The sequence below is a fragment of the Zonotrichia leucophrys genome, chromosome 4, assembly GCF_028769735.1.
Source record: "Zonotrichia leucophrys gambelii isolate GWCS_2022_RI chromosome 4, RI_Zleu_2.0, whole genome shotgun sequence".
NCBI lineage: Eukaryota > Metazoa > Chordata > Aves > Passeriformes > Passerellidae > Zonotrichia > Zonotrichia leucophrys.
This window is the reverse complement of record NC_088173.1, coordinates 52215842-52235010: the sequence shown is the minus strand read 5'-3', so window position 1 is coordinate 52235010 and position 19169 is coordinate 52215842. Positions and strand designations below refer to the sequence as shown.

At 44.0% G+C, this 19169-nt stretch overlaps 1 protein-coding gene across 1 annotated transcript in view; it reads right to left on the bottom strand.

The window, feature by feature from the left end:
- ARSJ (arylsulfatase family member J) overlaps positions 1–18363 on the bottom strand; it is a 33512-nt gene extending 15149 nt beyond the window's left edge. The window contains exon 1 of the mRNA XM_064711671.1: positions 17780–18363. Within this exon, the coding sequence (XP_064567741.1) occupies positions 17780–18147 (368 nt within the window). The 5' untranslated portion in view covers positions 18148–18363. The remainder of the gene's footprint in view (positions 1–17779) is intronic.
- Between the last annotated feature and the right edge of the window lie 806 nt (positions 18364–19169).

Below are 19169 nucleotides of genomic sequence, written 5' to 3'. Positions count from 1 at the left end.
ACTTCTTTGCTATTATTTGTGTTAAAGTCAAGCATCTACTTCTCAAACCCAGGCTTAAGTCTGTGTGTTCAAAATCAAAATGCAAGGGAGGTGACTAAAGAGTCAGCAGCAGCAGAATGGGAGAACAGCAAAAGGTCTGTAAAACCTCTGCCTGCATTCCTTGGGAGCCAAAAGTCTGGGCTGAATGTGCATTCTGGCTCTGACCTGAAAGTTTCTCCCACATAATCTACTCCTATAATTTCTCTTATATAACTTCGCATATAATCTACTTCCTCAAGATGGAAGCAGGGCTGATGGTCACTGGGGAAACTGCAGCCACATCTCCTGGTAAGGAGACTATGGAGAAACAAGGTAAAAGAAAGAAGGGAAAGATGAAAAATCCATTAAAACCACATTAGAATCACAGTGGAATTCAGTGATTCCAACAGGGCTTCCTCTAATGAGTAACATTACCCAAAAGCTTAAATTAAGCCTTTCATTATTTTTTTACATTTTCCTTTAGAACTTTCAGACATGGAGCCAGTATAAAATCAGTATTTTAAAACCAAATAGACACTAATCTAAAAATCCAGATAAACCCAAAAATCTGAATTACAATAGGCAACAACAGTGTCAAAGACACCATGTGTCAGCTAACAGGCAACAAAATTTCCTCTCAGATTTCTATTGCCTGGAAGTTCACATATTTTTTCCTGCTTGGGGGGGTTGTGGTGGTTTGGGGTGATTTTCTTTGAAATGTCATTCAAATTTAAACACTCCAGTATATGTTCTGATGTAGCTCTGCTGCTTCCCCCTTTCCCTTGCAATTACATTATTATACCAAAACAAACCGACAAAAGAATCTTGTGGCAAACTACTTTTCTACAGTTGGTCACTGTGAGCATAGCTTGGACATGATGCATCCATCTAGGAACAATAGAATAGGAAAGAACTGAATAATTGGATTTGAAATGGCAGACATGCTGGGATAGCTGTGGAAAAGCCATGGCTGGACACGCTTTCTCTGGAAATATGTAAGTTTAGTTCAGTTGTGGGATGGGAGAGGAAGTTTTCTGCTGGCTCTTCATTTTTTTTGGTATGTTACATAAGCTCCCTTTCCTCTTTACTTTTATAACAGCACATAAATATTTCATGAACTATGGGCCTTTGAACTGTGTTGCTCTGACCCATTGACTGATTCTCATTTGCCTCTCTGAAATTGCATCTCAAGTGCTTTGAGAAATGCATCATCCTGGGCTGTCATATAAAACCCAACATAAACCCCACAACAGTAATTCTGTTTGTTGCCAATGCTACAAGTCAGCTCCAAGGACAATAAATTTCCACTTGATGTTAATAGCAAGGTTGCTGGAGACACTGGCATTCTGATAGATTAAAGGCATAAAGTGCAAACAGCTTTTAATTCATTCTTTATATGCTTTTAGTTAGCCACCCCCAAACAAAATGTAAGAAAAGGAAAAAGGGAAGAACAGCTCCACTTTTGGTGTGGAATAATGTAAATCCTGATTTTCACCAGCAAAATGATGGCTAGGTATGTCTATGGATCTTACTGCATCTCTGGAATTATCTGTAGGTGCCAGCAATACCCACGCTGTTCCAAGGCAATCCCAGACCAACACCTGGTGCTTCACAAAGTGCACAAGACTTCCTCATATTGTGGAAGAACAAATGTCTAATGTAGGGCATTAAACATGGCCCATGGAGCTATACCAGTCCAACACTGGTAAGTAGCTCTGCATTGACTACATTTTCTAGAATCCTCCAAAATGTTCCAGTTCAAGAGAAGTGCCTTTGTTTGTTTTTTTTTTTTCCTTCCCTCTCCCTTCTTCCCATCTATCTTCATTCTCATTCCTATGGGATGAAGGATGAAACCCCATGCATGAAAATACAGCCAATTGCAGTTCCAGGATCTAAGCTGGAAGGCTTGGTTTGACAAGGAAATACCTCCTTTTCTTCTGAGATTACCTGTATTCCCTGCACAGGATCTGAAATGGTTGCTCCAACCCTTTCCCAGTTGGACTCAAAATTAAGATGTTAGATTCACCATGATGTAGAGCACTTGCTTGGGAACAAATCTCATTTTTATTTCATTTGCTCTGGAAAAACCTCTTATCAGTATTCCTCCTGAGACTATAAATATCCTTTGCATCAGACACATGTAAGGATTTGATGTGCTGGAATAAAAGCCTCTCTGGGTCACTGGGGCTCCTTACTGGGACCATGCAATCACAGAATGATTTGGCTTGGAGGGTCCTTAAAACTTGCCCTATTATCACCTATGTTATAGCTAATAATATAGCTCATACTGATACTTTGCTGGTAACAAACACAATCATGGAGCCAACAAAATAAAGAGCTGTGCGTGACGCCCATCCATTTGTTTTTCTTTTGCTTTTCTAGCCGAAAACAACAATTTTTCTTTATTCCTGCCTTTCTTTATTCCTGCCTTCTATTTTTTTCATCCCTAGGGATGAAAAAAATAGAAGAAAATTCTCATTCTCTTCTTGAATCTGCAATTTCCAAGGTGTGCTACTGAGACAAGAAAATGCAACACAACAACAATCTGACAAAGGTGAAAATTTTCAAGAGCCTGACTACTATGGAGCTCTTGATCAGCCTGTAGATGGAAGAGATAGATTCGAATTAAGCAGTTAAACAAATGGAATCACACAAAACACACATTGCCTTCTAATAAACCCCCAAAATGCACACACATTATTTCATATTCTCAGGAGATAGAATGATTTCTCCCACTCACTCCCTCAGGAATGTGCTTAAAAAATTCCATTTCTCCTGCCTTAATAACTCCTACGTCAAAATTCTTCCCAATGATGACCATGGCTTCAGCTGCTTTTCCAAAGGCATTTGATGGCCTTTCTCTACCTGCAGGTAGCTTCTTTTCTTGTGGAGAAGTGACAAAAATGAAACACTGTGCCTGCCCATTTCCATCCCAAACCACGCAAGCAGCTGAAGGAGCAAGAAGGGCTTTAGGAGCCGAGAAGTGGCCGTGTCCACGGCACAGGGACTCTCCATGGTCACGGTGACAATCACAGGTCAGAGAACCACATTTTCCTTCCCAGAAAAAGCTTTGCCATTGGCTAAGACGCAGGTTGGCCTCTTGCTTGCCTGGCATTATCATCCACCCACCCCAATTAAGCCACGGTTCCTCTGTTCCCTCATTTCCTTAGATAATGGATTGATGAGGTGTGAATTCAGCACAAGTGCTACCAGCAGCCTAGGTACGTTTGGCTTTCTCTGTACCAACACCCGAGTCCCATCAATAGGTGAAATCCTCCCTGTCAGTGCAGGGAAACAATCTGTTCTCTCCCTGTCATGTTCCTGGCACGCCAATCTCCAGTTGTACACACAGACACAATCCCAACAGGGGGCAGGAACAGGGAAGAACACACAGTTCAGCTGCATTTCAAATTTCGTGTATTGCTGTGGGTGCATTTCTGTTTTGCATGTACTTCCTGTCTTCAAGCACCTACTCCTTACCTACGGGGACTGTCGGGATTTATTTAGAGTTATTTAACTAAACAAGTTATTTAAGAAAATTCACACTTTTATTTCTAGGAGGTATATCAAATTATAGCTTCAAGGGAATGACATTTTGTGTTTAATGAATTATTTCTGGTCTAATTATGGCAAAACTGTGTGCATTAAATAAAATCTTGTGAATACAAGCTTCACTGCCTCCTAAATTTAGGTATATTGACATAACAAACTGAAAATGTATCAATGTAAAAATGGAAAATCATAGAATTGGAATAATGGAATGACAGAATGGTTTAGGCTCCAATGTCCCTGGTATGGCAGGGCCACTGAGCATATTCCATTCCTAGTCCCTGCTGCTAATGGAGCATCACTGGCTTGACAGGATAAAAGGCAGAGGAAAACAGGGAGCACACCTTCCCACACAGGTCACATACATTCACCCAGCACAGCCTGGGAGAAGAAGGACACTCACTGGCTGTCTTCAGCAAAAAAAAAATTTAAAAATAAAAATTAAAAAAAAAATTAAATTGCATTTTCTGAACCGAAAGAACACTGAAATAAGTCTTGATTTATGCTGAGTTTTGTGGGGAGACAAACTGACTGCAATTAATGTATTGCTGTGAAAGCCCAAGTTGCTGAAAGATTTCTTTAAAAAAATGTGAATGCAGAAGAACATTCTCAGTTTGGATCAGGGTACTATAGACCGAGTTTCTCTATGGCATCAGCAGCTGATAAGCCTCGAGCAGAAGGCAGAGAGGAAATATTTTAATTCCATTCCTGCGTGGCCAGAGTTGCACCAGCACCAACTGTTTCAGACACTTCTGCAGAACAACAATATTTGCAAGTGTTTCTTCACAAATGTGCAGGATTTAATTCCAAGTACACAGGACTGTTTTGACACCATTTATCAACTGCTCCCAAATAGATCAGGCTGGGAGCACGCTTATTCCATTTGCTAAATTCAAAATTTCCCTTGTGCAAGCCAAGGGAATTAGGCTAGACAAGGGTGGGGGTTTTCTTTGTACGCTTTTGCTGTGTTTTTGCAAAGCCAAATACCCTGGCCATGGACATTGGTTGCCAGAAGACTGAGTTCAAGTGAGACAGCACATTTACCTTCCATACAAGAATAGCTGAGCAACAGACCTTGCCCCCTCCAGTAATGCCATTTTATAAAAAGAAACTGGCAATTTATGCATATATATATATATCTATATATATATACACACACACACACATATATATGACATAGATAGATATAGATATATATTTTATATTTTACTCTGGCAAGGAATTACTTTTCCTCCCTTCTTCATCAAATCCATGGACTTTTGGCAAGGAAGAAACTCTCATGGCACTAATAAGAGCACGCATGGTTTATTCCCAAAACCAAAATCCAATTCACTGATAATGAGTGACTATTCCATTTTGCTGGACATGATTCAAAAGCAAATAAAGGTCATAATTCTAATAAAAAACTGTATTAGCTATAGCAGAGCAAACACCTGGAGCGTGCCTAATTGGTCATCTCCAATTTTTAAAATGTAATGAAGGCCCAGCAGTAATTTTGTAGGAAATGTCCTTGCTGTTAAACACCATATATCTACCCCACAAGAGCCAAAAGCTTCAAATGGTCTTTTAAGAAAATGTCTTTATATGTCAACGTTCATTACATCATGAAATCAGTCTTTGCTCAGCAGAGAAGTTAGATTTTTAAAGATCGCAAATGTATTTATATTTTTGAGTACCAGCGCTGTAGCTGCCTATTCTGGCCCTGTGTATGACTTACCAGCACCTTGATCTGCAACACAGACCATTTTTTGTGATGAAACACAATCCAGCAACTTCATCTGCTCACACTTGTGAAAGACAAATCCTTCCTTGCACACTGTTACAACCAAGATTGAGATGAGGACAGCCTGGATTCCCAGCTCATTGCAGCCTTGTCCTGCTGGGATTCCCAGCTCATTGCAGCCTTGTCCTGCTGGGATTCCCAGCTCATTCCAGTCTTGTCCTGCTGGGATTCCCAGCTCATTCCAGCCTTGTCCTGCTGGCCCCAGCACACCAGCACAGCTACAGAGCGGCTCTGTCTGCTCCCTGGAAAACTGCCTGCCTCGTTTCTTCAGAGAAATACCCAAGCCAATGAAGATGGAACAATCAGCCTATTCTTGTCTTTCTGTAATACCTGCAGGTGACATCCACTGGCACTCCAGCAGAGCAGGATGCATGGGCAGTGGCACAGGTCATTGGACACTGGAATGCCAGAACTTGAGATCATTATTTTGCTTGAGGAACCAGAAACACAGAGAAGGGAGAGCAGGAACACTTCAAAAACAAAACAAACCCAAAACACAAACACTCAAGGCTCCAAAAGCTCAAGGTGGAAAAAGACATCCTGAGAAAACCATTTTACTGTGAGGAGGTGAGGTGAGGGGGTGAGCCTGGCACAGGGTGCCCAGGCAGCTGTGGCACCATGACACTTCCCATGCCTGGAAGTGTCCAAGGCCAGGCTGGACAGGGCTTGCAGCAACCTGGGATAGTGGAAAGTGTCCCTGCCCATGGCAGGGGGTGGACCAAGATGAGCTTTAAGGTCCCTTTCAACCCAAACCATTTTATGATATGCCCATATGATTTCTTTAACTAACCCTGAAAACGGATTTGGCAAATTCAAGTTGCGCAATGTAAAATTTGGAATAAATATATTTAAGTTGCAGGCTTTTTCACTCCTAAAATACATCTGTGAGGAATTAGAAAAAGCAATTGGGTTAATTACATTTTGAGTGATTATTTTCATAGGGGTTATGAATATATGTTTAAGGTGAAATTTATACAGATTAAATTCCACAACCTGTTCAGACTGTAAATTTGCACTCATCAAACTGCTGCACTGCCTTTTGAAGAGCTGAAATTCAAATGGAAATTGAATTAGAGGAATAACCTGAACTGAACAGGAGGCAATTCATTTACAAGAACCACAAAGCAGTGCTTTTGGGGTCAAATAATCAACGACAGTAACTCAAGTTTCTCACAGAAAAGAAGATCTGGGGCTTGCTGCTAGCCCAGCCTGAGGGTGAGTCAGCAATGACTTGGTGCTGTAGAAAAAAGCTTTGTCTTATCAGGACCTACACCAGGGGTTAGGGAAAACATGACACCCTGCTTAGGTTCTCCAGGTCTCTAAGAGGAAAAGAAAATGCATTTGCTTTGCATCCAAGCATTGAGAAAGGGGCCAGAGCTCCCACCTGGCCATTTTCCTGTCATGGCATGGTGTGGTTTGAATGCACCTCGCCCTGTGCTGCACAGAATGTGGGAGCTGTCAAAGCAGCGAGCCCATAAGGATGATCAGCCTGGTTTAACTGGCAGATCGCAGCTGAACGGGTAAAAATAGCACAAGATCTGTTGTTCCTGTGACATTCCCTACCCATCAGCAGCGGAAAAGCCTCAAACACTCTCTGATAAACAGACGCTTTGCCCAGATTTTCTGCTGAGGTAAATTCATGCCAGTAAAGGAGTTGTTGTGCTGCCTTCCAATTACTCAACTGTGAAAATATTTCAGTAACTTTGGGATTGAGAACAAGATAGCAAGGCTGGACTGGTCAAACTTTTACTGGAACATTGTGTCCTGTTCCTGATGACACTTTGCAATAAAAAACAGGCCCAGATATAAAAAGTCCAGAGGAGTACACTAAGAGCCATCAAAGGTATATAAACCAAGGTCTGTGTGGAAAGATGGAAAGAACTGAATTTACTCAGGCCGGAGAAGGGAAGAGCAGAGATGTGATAATAGACTCAGATGTACAGATTTATCACCTTTTGTAGCAAAGTAAGTTCTTCACCTGAAAATTGCCAAGAGATCAGAGGCTTAAACTGCAGGAGGAAAGATGGAAGTTAGACAGTTTCAAAGTTATATAACCCAAATTACAGCTGAGACTGCCTAGGGAAAGTGTGGAAATCTCTGTTGAAAGTTTTTTAGGAAAAAGTTATTCCCACATGTTTAAATAGCATTTTTAATGATTTCTTGAAGGAGATACATAGTAATTTTCTAGGGTTTCTTAAAACCTTTTTTTTTTGAATTTTCTGTGGACGCAAAGCAACAAATGCCAGTCTGTTCCCTCCCTTCTGAACTGTCCAGCAGCAAGGCAGTCAGGTCAGGAGCCATAAGGGAACCACCCAGAGAGCACCATCCAGTGAGCCCAAGCATTTATTAGCAAATCTCCTTTGACAACAGGCTTTTTAACTGTTTCACAATAATTTCAGAACTGTGCAAGGAGTATTACCTTTTTTACCCCTTGAAGTGTATTTACAACTGTGATCAGCTATAACTAATCCAGCCTTAAAATACTGCTAAGGAAAGTATAAATATTATTTCTTTATGCATACAAATCTTGACACCTGCCAGTAACTGATTAACAGGAACATAAATTCTGATGGTATCTGAAAGACACATCAATGTGCTTTTCATCCAAAAAATACCTGAAGAATTAGAGAACTAAAGGACAGGGTGAGACAACTCATTCTTGTGGAGAAGACTTGGTTTGGCTCCTCCTCTGCTTGGTACCAGAGACAGGATAATGGGGAAAATGAAGAGAATGGATTTAAGCCTGGCTGCCAAACTGATTGGCCTTGGAAGCAGAGAGAAGACTCTGAAAGGACATCCTGGTGGGCTGCTGCCCAGGAAAGCCTGCAAGTGCTTTGGAAGGCTGCAAACGTTTCAAGCTAATTCTGGCAAGAGCTGAAAGGCTGAGTGTTTGCTGGGGATGGTGTGCAAAAAGGTCAGGGAGGCATCCTGAAGGACAGCAGGGAAGGGGGCACAGAGCACCAGTTTTACGGCAGGTACAATAATTTCCTGCGGTTTTCCCTTAGAAGGATGGGAGGCTGCAGAAGGAACTGCAGCCAGGTCAAGCTAATAGATAGTCCCATTTTGTAAAACACACACCTCTATTAGCAGAGAAACACAAACCAGGCCACAGCTTTCTCCAGGCTGACCGGGGAGCAAAGGGATTGCTCCCCACTTTCCCCTTGGATGATGGGCACCCTCACCCATGGGAAGGTTTCCAAACACACGAGCCTGGGTGAACAATCACAAGGGCAGGAAGTAAAATCTTGGTTTTCTGACTCACTGCTTGAGTTGTTCCTTCTGCTTCTGACCCCAAATACATTTATTAGGCAAATCAGTCATTTATTAAGGAGCAGAAATGTCCCCCAAATACCCCCAAAATCCAACTATGACATGAAATCATTTAATACAGAAATGCTCCACTCTTTTTTTCTTTTAAGATATCTCAGGCTGCATCTTGTTTATAAAGAAAAGCAAAGTAGCCCACAAATTTTATTTTGCATTACCATGACTCACCACGGTTCATGGTAACAAAATAAATGTTTTTGTTACCAAAGTGAGCAGGTATGACTCAGATATATGGAGGGTGCACGTTGAACAGTAAGAATCATCCTGATGTTACGGTTTTTCAGATTCAAAAGCACTTTAGGGGTTTGCCAGGAAAAGCGGCATTTCTATACATATGTATATTAAAAACCCCATTAACTCAGTTTACTGGTAAAGACAAGGAGGCAACAGCTGAAATTCAGGCTATCAAACCCCAGTGCACTTCCAGGGCTCATCTAGCAGGAAACATGAAAACAGAAGCTGGTGAGAATGGAGAGGGCCATAAACCAAGCAGTAAATACTTTATTTTTTGCCTAGAGTACTTGTACAGGGGGAGAAACAACACAGAATTAAGTTGCTCCTTCCTCCCCTCCACCAATTTTATTTTGACAAGTCAGAACCAAAAAATAATTCAGGACTTAAGAACTAAACAGACCACAAATCAGAACTAATGTGGAATGATGGTAGGCAAGTATGTACAATAGTAAAAAAATCTGCTCTTAAAAAAAATCAGCAAACAGGCTGAAATAGCTTCCTCTGGAGGCTCTTGAAAATGGGACCATGGAAAAATTAAGGAAGGAGCTGCCATTATGCTGTGGTCATTAACTAAGTCTCTAATTACATCAATTGGCCCTTTAAAAGAGAAAAAAATAAATATAAAGAAGTTCACAAAACACTTTACTAAAATTAACAGCATGGTAAAGTTAGGAAACTCCCTAACAGTCAAGATTGCAATTTCTTGAATACTTGGCAATATTTTTTTATGTCCAGGAGGAAACAAACAATAAAGAAGAGTTTATAAAGTCAGTGTGTCCCTGCTGCGTGATGTAATTTGGCAGGAGACCTAATTCAGCAAGCTCCAGAGGCCCCCTCAAACCCAGTTTTCTGGGACTTCATCAACTCTGATCCATGGCAACTAGATCAGAGTATATAAAATGTGATGGAAAATGGTGTTTTGACAAAGTTTATTACATTCAGAGAGGTACAATTTGTGAGGCAACAGTGGGTCTATTAGAGTATATTTAGTCTAAAGATACTACACTGCTTCCCCCTATCCTGAAACTAATTTTCTCCTTTCCCTTCAGCTTCCCATTTTCCTCAAATTATAGTGTTTCTTCAAATTTGTAATTTTCTGCCTCTTCAACACAGAAGGGAACTCATTTCTCATGAGAGCTTATTATCACAGAGATCGCCTCTAAAGCAGTACCTTGGTACCCACTTGTGTTCTATAAATGCTAAGAAAAATTACATAATGTTATCTCATAATGGGAGAAAATTCTCTTTCACGGAAGGAATGCTTTAAAACTCATAAATGGAGATAAAAGTAGACTGAATCAGAAAATGGACACAAGAGATTTGGCTAGAAAATGGCTAATAATCTGATAAGAGCATGCACTGGAATTAAAATCTATCCCAAAAAGCTGAATTAATATTTCAATTAAAAAAGGAAAAAAAAATTAAAAGCCAAAGTAATTTAGTTTGAATTCTGCACTTACAATTAGAGTGCCATGACAGTGAGAAAGCTGCCGTGGCACAAACATCCTCACTAACCACGTGTTTAAGTGTAAGAAAAATAAGGACTTGGTTTGGTTTCCAGATGTGAGATCTCTGCCCCAAGGTTGAAAATAAAGGCTCTGAGGCCATAACATACTTATGATATTAATAATGTCTACTTCAATGCTTGTTATCTAATATCTGCAGAGATGCATTTGAGAAGATAATTTTGTGTATGAAGCAGATTAAAATCTGCCTAATTATCTCCGATTTGTTTTCCAACTCCAGCAACATTCTGTCCCTCCAACCTCGAGGTTGATAATGTGCTGCTAACAGCCTGAATTAATAAGCAGGTGATAGCTGACACCACCAATTAATGTATTACAACTGCAGTTGAACTAGGATGATGAAACATACTGAACTGCTTTCTTATTAGAAACCAATAAAGTTCCCCTTTTAAAATTCTGCAATTTCATCACAGGCCACAGAGCTATTTCAGTCAATGTTTAAAACACCTTTTGTATTAATCCTTTGCATTTGTTACCCATTAGGATTGTCTTGGGTTTTCTCTGAACTCTTGCTATTGCGTTCCAGCCTCTCAATTAACATGTACAGAGAGAAGCTGAGGTCAGCAGCCAGGTCTTCTGGTTTTTAAGTGAGAAAACCAATCAATTGGGTAGCTTTGATGAAATGCTTACTGATACAGAGAAACCTAACACATCCTACACAAGATCACTCACACAGGCCCAGTCTTCTTTGCCTTGTGCTATTTATATTAATTGAAAAATGGCTGGTGAATTACCTCCTTCATTCTGGAACAAACATTCCAGAATGGAGCAAACAGCACAGAAAATCTGACTGTGAATCAATACAAAGCCAAGCAAAAAATATGGGGGGAAAAGGAAATATCAAAGATTGACTTTAAACCCAAAGTGCAACAAAAATTCAAACCCTGAATTAAGATACACGCAATTGTCAAGACCAAGCCCTGGGTGTGGTATTATCACCCATAAAAGTGTCACAGAGCCAGAAAGAATGTGGACAGATTCTTCCCTTCTTCTGACCTTCAGCTCACTAATCTGGAAAATCTTTCTATGAAATGTAAAGTGTCTTAATGAAAACATTAATTTAATTTGTCCCATTTCATTTGGTCTAAATTCTCTGACGGAAAAGCAGACCTCATATTCTAATTTCCAGTTTTATTTTCAGACAGCCATCTCAGGTTCCCATCTTGATTCACTGGAAGGGTGTCATGAAGGAAGAGTAACAGTGAAAAGGGAGAACTGCACTCCATGGCCCCTGCTCATCCAGTTTCTTGTGTCACCAATGCCAAAGCATGTATCAGCAGCAATGCTAAAAGGGCTAAATTCCTCAATTACTTTCAGCTTAACTTTTCCATGGGATTTAATTTCTTTTTTACAGCTGGGACACCCAACAAACCAAACTGCAGGATAAAAGCCTATAACAAGCTCTTTGGAGTACTGATAATTTACAATTACAGATTTTCTAAATTTATTTCCAACTCTATTTCTTTAGCCTACTGTACTTTGGAAAAGTACATAACTTGGAAAATGAAAAACAAAAATCAATTTCCACTACATAGTTACAAATGTCAGGCAATGCTGTTTGTTCCATGCAACAGACTTTGCCTATCAAACAATATTCTTAGAGGCTGCCAGAAAGTGATGCAAGAAAAAGTTATCACAACCTGTCCTACACTTTGCTACTTCCTGCATGTGCCACTTTTTATCTTGATTGCTTGTATGTAGTTTCCCTTCCTGCCCTGTTCTCCACATGTTCCTTTGTGCAGTCAATTAATAATTACAATGATATGGACAGACCTCTTGTAGCTTAATACCCCAGAGCAGCTCAATACCTGGATCTAATTTTCCATAGAATAGAGAAGAGCAAACAGAGGAAGAAGAAAATAAAGAAAAATAAGTCCTTGCATTTAATTATTTACTTGTTCTCTGTGCGTGCTTCATATATATGCATGTATGGACAATGTCATGCTAAGTGAAAGACATAAGAACATGGAAAAAGATACCTCAACATCTTTGGCAGCCGTCCCACAAACGGTCCTGAAAGAAGTCAGCAGAAATAAACAATGACATACTCCAAGAGTTATGAGGCCTAGGGGGAAAAATCTTGAAAATTTCCAGAGAAAACTAGGATGAAGAAAACAGGAATTTCTAGGAGAAAACTGAAATTCAACTTTCACACAGCATTTTCTCTCAGAGTGAACGCTGAAATAGTTTCTGGCATTTAGCAGTGTTTTATTCACACCATGCCTCAGAAGGCCTTGTGTATTAATCCATACTTCAAATGAGGCACAGATGAATCCAAGCTGGAAGAGACCCCATCCAACTCAACCCTTTTCCCCAAGACAGTCTCAGCTATGTTATGTCATTCCTGACATATCCTTCCTAATGACTGCTGCTGGAGAAACCCAGCAATTTCTCAAAGCCAGCTATTTCAGGCTTTCACAATCTCTGCATTGCAGGTTCTCCCTCTGATCTGACCTGAAGTTTTCCTGCTCCAGAAAGCTCCTCATTTCTTGTACCACCCAGCATGACACTGAACACACACGATGCCCCTTCTGAACACAGCTCTTAAAACACCAGAGGCCTACCATGTCCCTTGCCATTTTTCTCTCCTTTAGACTAAACAGCTCCATCTCCTCTGATCCTTCCCCCCAAGTTATCTCCCTGAGATATCAGATCACCCTTCTCTGGACACTCTCCAATGATACAGATGTTGCTCTTGGGGAATGATGTCCAAGTTTGGGCAAAAGTGCTCCAGCCATGGAGAAGGGCTCCTCACAGACCTACCAGGCCCCACATTCTCTCAAACTCATGTGATGTTCACCTTTTTTGTAACAGCATGACATTGCTGACCGCACACCCAGTGCATGATGCACTGTAATTCAGCTGCTTTTCTAAAGGAATGCTGTCTAAGGAACTGATCACCATTCTCAGCACATTACATTTCTTCCTGCTTCAGGAATTCAGCAGAGTATCTTCTATTTATCACTGCTGGCTTTAATTTTGTTTTATTTCAGACTATGTCTCTAATTTGTCAAGATGATTTTCAGTATCACTACAGTCCCTCAATGCTGGCAGGCCCTCCTCTCTCACCAGCCCATTTAATCACAACGTTTTATTTCATCATCTCAGTTCTTAATAGAAACCCTGATCAGAATGAAGCTTGGGAGCACTGACTGCCAAGTCCCTTTACCCCAGAGCAGATGAAGTATCAGGTCACCTCTTGCTACTTCAGGCTAATATTCTGCAGCCCTGATGTTTTGTTTCTAATGGAGTGTTGGATATGCTTCCCAGGACCCCGTCAAGGCTCCAGGACCCTTCCCTGCACTCAGAGCACAGCAGGTAATTCCCAGTCCCACACTGCTGCACTGGCTCCTTCCCAGAGCAGCACCCTGCTGGAACTGCAGTCTGCGTCAGGATACACCCAGGAGCAGGGAGGGAGGAGGATGACCAACAACTCACAGCCTCAGAGTAAAGGATCTCTGCTTGCCTTGAATCAGCTACGCTGCCTGCAACTCAAAGTACTGAGCCCACTCCTGTTTGCCAAAATAAGTCTTAGTTTGCTCAAAGATTGTCATTTTTTATGCTGAACTAGGTATCACTACACAGGGATGCCTAGAGCCATATGCCTAACACACATAGCTATATATACATATGTTTATAAATGTAAATTATATAAGAGATATAATTACTTGTATTACAATAACACTCAGATTATGCTTACTGATTACAGAGTCTATTTCTGTCTGCTTTGGATGAGCAAATTCTCAATATTCCATTTTATCCCAGGGAAAAAAAAAGATTTATTTCCCCAGACTTTCAGCATTTCCCAACATCTTTCCTCTCTGCATTCCATCCACAGTGCAAAGCTCATTCTGGAGATTAGTGCAGGGCTTCCATGACTCAGAAAAGGATTTCAGATTCTCACTGATCTGTAACCCCAGCTGTGCATCAGATTTACAAAGAGAGATCCCTATTCCTGAATAGATGAGGAACCTTCCTGTGGCCCAGATGGATTCCAGTGCACACCACGTTCCCCAGGCTACCAGTCTGATGGTCAGCAGAAAACCAGGAGCCTAGAGAAGGAAGCAGGTATCTAAATCATGCCAAAAGCATTTACAGCATATTATGTCTAGATTCCTCCTTATCAGTCAGTATTAATTGTCAGATTCCTTTGCTAAATTAGATACTGTTCCAGCAAATACCCCTGCATTGCATAATGCCTGCTGCACAGAACTGGGACAGCTACCCGAAGACATGTTTCTCTAAGCTTATAGGCTTTCAGCCAGGTACCCCATTCTGCTCAAATTATTTAGGTTTTGAGGCATGCCTGATACTTTCAAGAAGGAAACAAGCACAAAAAATACTGTACCACACAAAACAACTCATCTGGAGACAATTTATGTCGCACACAGCCAAGGCCATGGACAGCCACAGGTTCAGTCCAGCTGCAGGAGGTGGGAGAGGCCGGGCAGGGCCCAGAGCGGCCCAGGGCAGAGCACACCCTGTCACCCAGTCCCTGCTGCCACCCCAGCTGTGCAGAGCTGCTCCCTCACGGCCCCTCACAGCCCCTGCACATCACCCTGGCCCTCAGCCCACTGCTCACGCCCTTCTTCATTCCTGAGGCTCGGCTCAGCTGCAACCCCTCCACACACCCACAAGTACAGCCCAAAATAATCACCTGTGGAAGCCAGCCCCACTAATGGCCTAAAAGCAATAGTTCTGGATGGAGTGAATGGGGAAAGTGACAATACTGTGGGAAAGCAAGGAATGAAAGTAGCCAAAGGCTCACACACAGGGTGTGAGAGAGCAGACAGACTCAGAAGTGGTCAGGATGACAAACTCACCCGCTGCCACTCTGTGGTACAGCACAGGGGGAAAAATAATTCTGCCTCTTCCTTCTAACAGGTCATCTCCAGCCTCCTGCCCTGCACTAGCTCACACATAGGACAGCCACCCAAAGAAGGGTCTCTTTACTAACACAGGCCATGGAGGGGCTGCCTGGAGACCCGTGAAGAACTTGGGCTGTTCAAAGTCTTCTCCACAATTTAACTTCCACTTGGCAACCTGAGTCAGTCATGACTCTGATTTACACAAGTCCCTCTGGATTTGACTGATCCAACAGGTTATGTTTGGAACATGCTCTAGTTCAAGATGTCCATGTCCATGGCATGGGCCTGGACTTTTAAAGGTCCCTTCAGACCTAAACTTCTTTGGTACTATGTTAAGCACTGGATGTGTATTGGGAGGCATGGAGCATCCAGGTGATCCTCCAGAAGATGAGCAGGTCTTTAGCCTGGAACTAACACATTTAACAACTCAGGAAATACCAGCAGCTGTCCTGGATTAGGAGTGCCCAAATCCTGGCATTTTAATTAAGACACCTCTTCTAAGAAGGCATTACAAGCAGTCATCAAAGCATTTACCTGCAACAAGAATGGAAACAGTATTCTCTGAAACTGCCTTGTGAGTACTCTACCCAGCCTATCAACCCCGCACCAATCCCTCCCCGATTCCTCACTTCCTCACTCATGAGAAACAGTTCTCTCTCTACAGCTCCTTTTTCCCTAACAGAAATAAGATCAAAACAAGATCAAGATAAAAAAAAAATACTATAAGGGCTTCAGACCAGCAGACTAAGAAAATAAAGACAAAGTATAAGCAAATTTCTTTTTTCCTGTAAAAGTTTCCAAAACCAAAGCAGGCAGATTTGCAGAACCACTTCTGCCTGGCAAGCCAGTGAAAGAGCAGGGCTCCTCAGAACATGCCTACCTTTTACTGTATTTAAAGAAGGATCAAAATAGTTAAGCTGAGTAACAGTTATCCTGAACTTGTACTTTTCTCACGTTTAGACAATCTCTGCAGCCTCCAGGAGCCAGAGCAGCACCCTGGTTCCACTGGAACCCGGTCATCCCACTCCTGCAGCTGCTGCATGAGTCATTGCTGTGCGGCATGACGCTGCCTTTGTGAAGCGCTGCTTCCCCAGGCATCGTGCTCAGAAAGCTCAGAAAGCTCAGAAAGCTCAGAAAGCTGGCTGCCTACGTGCTGCTGGCAGAGCTCCTGGCCTCCAAGGGCTGCGTGCCTCTAAAGAGAGCCGAGGTGCACTGATGGCTGCCCTGGCACCCGTTTCCCTTGAGAGCTGCTACTTTAGCGGCCTCAGGGCAACTCTGTTCTTGTGAATGAGCGAGGAGGCGCCTCCAAATAACTTCCGAGACACAGTCTGCACAAAGAAGTAAAAATAAAACCCAAACAAAGACCTGTGTGGAATCCTTGCTCTAGATAATGTGTCAGCTCTCCATGCAAATCTCCCTGGTCCAGCAAGGCTGGGAAATAGACCGAGACTGGGAATTATCTCCAGCTCTACCATATGGAGATGCGAGACACCAGGCCAGTTGCTTGTTTTATTTAACATGTGTTTCTTTTACCAGCAGTATTAACACGGCCTTGTTCCTGTTTATACTTCGGGAAAGGAGAAAATAAACTTTTTTCCTCTCGTTTTGTTTTGCTCTTTTAGGAGTTCCCTGTTCCTGTCAAAGGGAGTTAAGCTAAACAGAGACAAGGAAGTTTTGTTCCACAGTAAATGCGTCCACACTTGGAGATTTAGAAATTGTTCCTACAGTTCAAATGCATAAACTCCCGTCCTTAATCCTCATTAACCTTCTGATATAAGAAGGCCCTGAGGCTGGGTAATTATTTTGTTAGCAGACCACAGTATAACACAACTTTAAGGCAAAGCACATGATACCCACCCAGACCCCTCACCAGTTAGGAGAGGCACCTATTTTAGTGGCTTAGGAGTAAAGTTTGTAATTGTCTGCAAAGTGACAAGAGCCATGCTGCAGCTAAGAGGGTGCTGAACTCCCCGTGCCCATCCACATGTGACTCACTGGGACACCAGCTCAGAAACGCAGGATAACCCTTGGAAAATACCACAAGAAGACAATGCCAGTGAGACCCGTGACTCAGCTGCAATGAACACAGGAGAACAAAACGAAAGGCTGGCATTTCCTCCTCCTCTGAGTGCCCTGGAAATCACGGAGCAAAGCGGAGCTGCTCGCTCCCAGCAATAGCAACGCTACTTGACAACCAGCACGTCTGTCAGTGATGCTGTAAGCACCAACGTGCTCCAGCAGTGTGCAGGGCAGCTCGCAGTGCTGAACCCTCCTGCCTCCCACGGTGACAGCTTCATCTCGCTGTTTCAAACCTATCACAAGCCCGTTCCATTCAAGGGTTTTAAGGGAACCACAGAGGCACCTTCTGCCCATAGGATAACCCAGACGTGAACCTGCCGGGTTCACCCCTGCTCTTTCCAACAGGGACAGCGTATAGGCTGGAGAGGTGAATGATGAAGCAGTAGCAAACTTACTTGCCAGTGATCAATTGGCTTCTGGATGGTGTACACATGGGCTGGACATAGTAGTTCTCCAGCTTGACCCCTTCGGCAGCCAGCTTGTCCAGCGTGGGCGTGCGGATCTCGGACCCGTGGTACCCCACGTCCCTGAAGCCCTGATCGTCGGCCAGGATGAAGATGATGTGCGGCTGCGAGCGGGAGGCGCCGGCCGCGGGCTCCTCTCCCAGCAGGTTCTCCGGGGCCTCCCCGGCACCTCCCCGGCGGCTGCCCCAGGCCAGGTAGCCGCAGGTGAGGAGGCTGAGCAGGGACAGCCCGGCCAGCACGGCCGCCACCATCCTCCCCGGGCTGGGGCCGCGCGGCCAGCGGCGCCCACCGCGGGCCATCCACCGCGGCGGGAGGGCAGAAAAACAGGAACCAAAAGGAAATAAATCGACAAAAACCCAACAAAGCCAGAAGGCCTCGGGACGGGCGGCGCCCGTCAGGGCTCCCTCCGGGCGAGGGACATCGCAGCCACCCCAACTTCGGCAACTTCAGCCGCTGGAGCCGGTGCCGGAGCCGGGCGGGTGGGCAGGGCCCCGCCGGGGGTCACAGCACCCTCGGCCCGCCCCCGGCCCCGCGCCGGGGCGCCGCTGCCAGCCCGTCCCGGGGCCGCTGCCCATGGCGGGGCGAGCCGGGGCGCCCCGGGACGGGACGGGACGGGCCGGGCCGGGACGGGCCGCCCCCCGCCCGCCTCCGCCGGCGCTGCCGCTCCCTCCCCGCTCCCTCCGCCCACCCTCGCCACCGCCCCCGGCGGCTCCCGGTGCTCGGACCCGCCGAAGGACGGGGGCAGCCCGGCCCGGCAGAGCCCGCAGCCCCGCTCCTCCCTGCCGGCCCCTCCGCAAGCCCGGTTCCTGCCCCGGCCCGACCCGTCCGCAACTCTGTTCTTCCTTTCCCTCTCCTCCCCTCCCTCGCCCGCCCCCCGCATCCCAGAGGAAAATCCCCCACCCCGTTCGGCCGCCAGCCCCAGCCTCCCCCCCACAGCGAGGTGGTCCTGCTCCTTCCGCCCCCTCGAAATACTGATTGTTTTAAGGGTTTCTGACTTGGCCACAAACATCTGGAAGGTATGAACGTACCGGATTTGTTCCCAGCCACAAAACAGCCCAAAATCCCAAACCCTCCAATTCTGGCGAGGTTGTGGCAAACGCCAGGAATGCGCTTTTGCAGAATACAATCACTTTTAAGAATTTGGGTTAAAGTACGAATGTGCTGCAGTTGCAAAATACAACTTCGCCCTGTCCTGGCAGACACCGAGTCGAGCAGAAACTGATATTAACACACGATTAGGCTGAAGTAAATCTGCAGGTCTGACCTGTCTAACGTGAGTCAGCATGAAGGACTTTTAGTCACACCAGGTTTTATAAAGCAT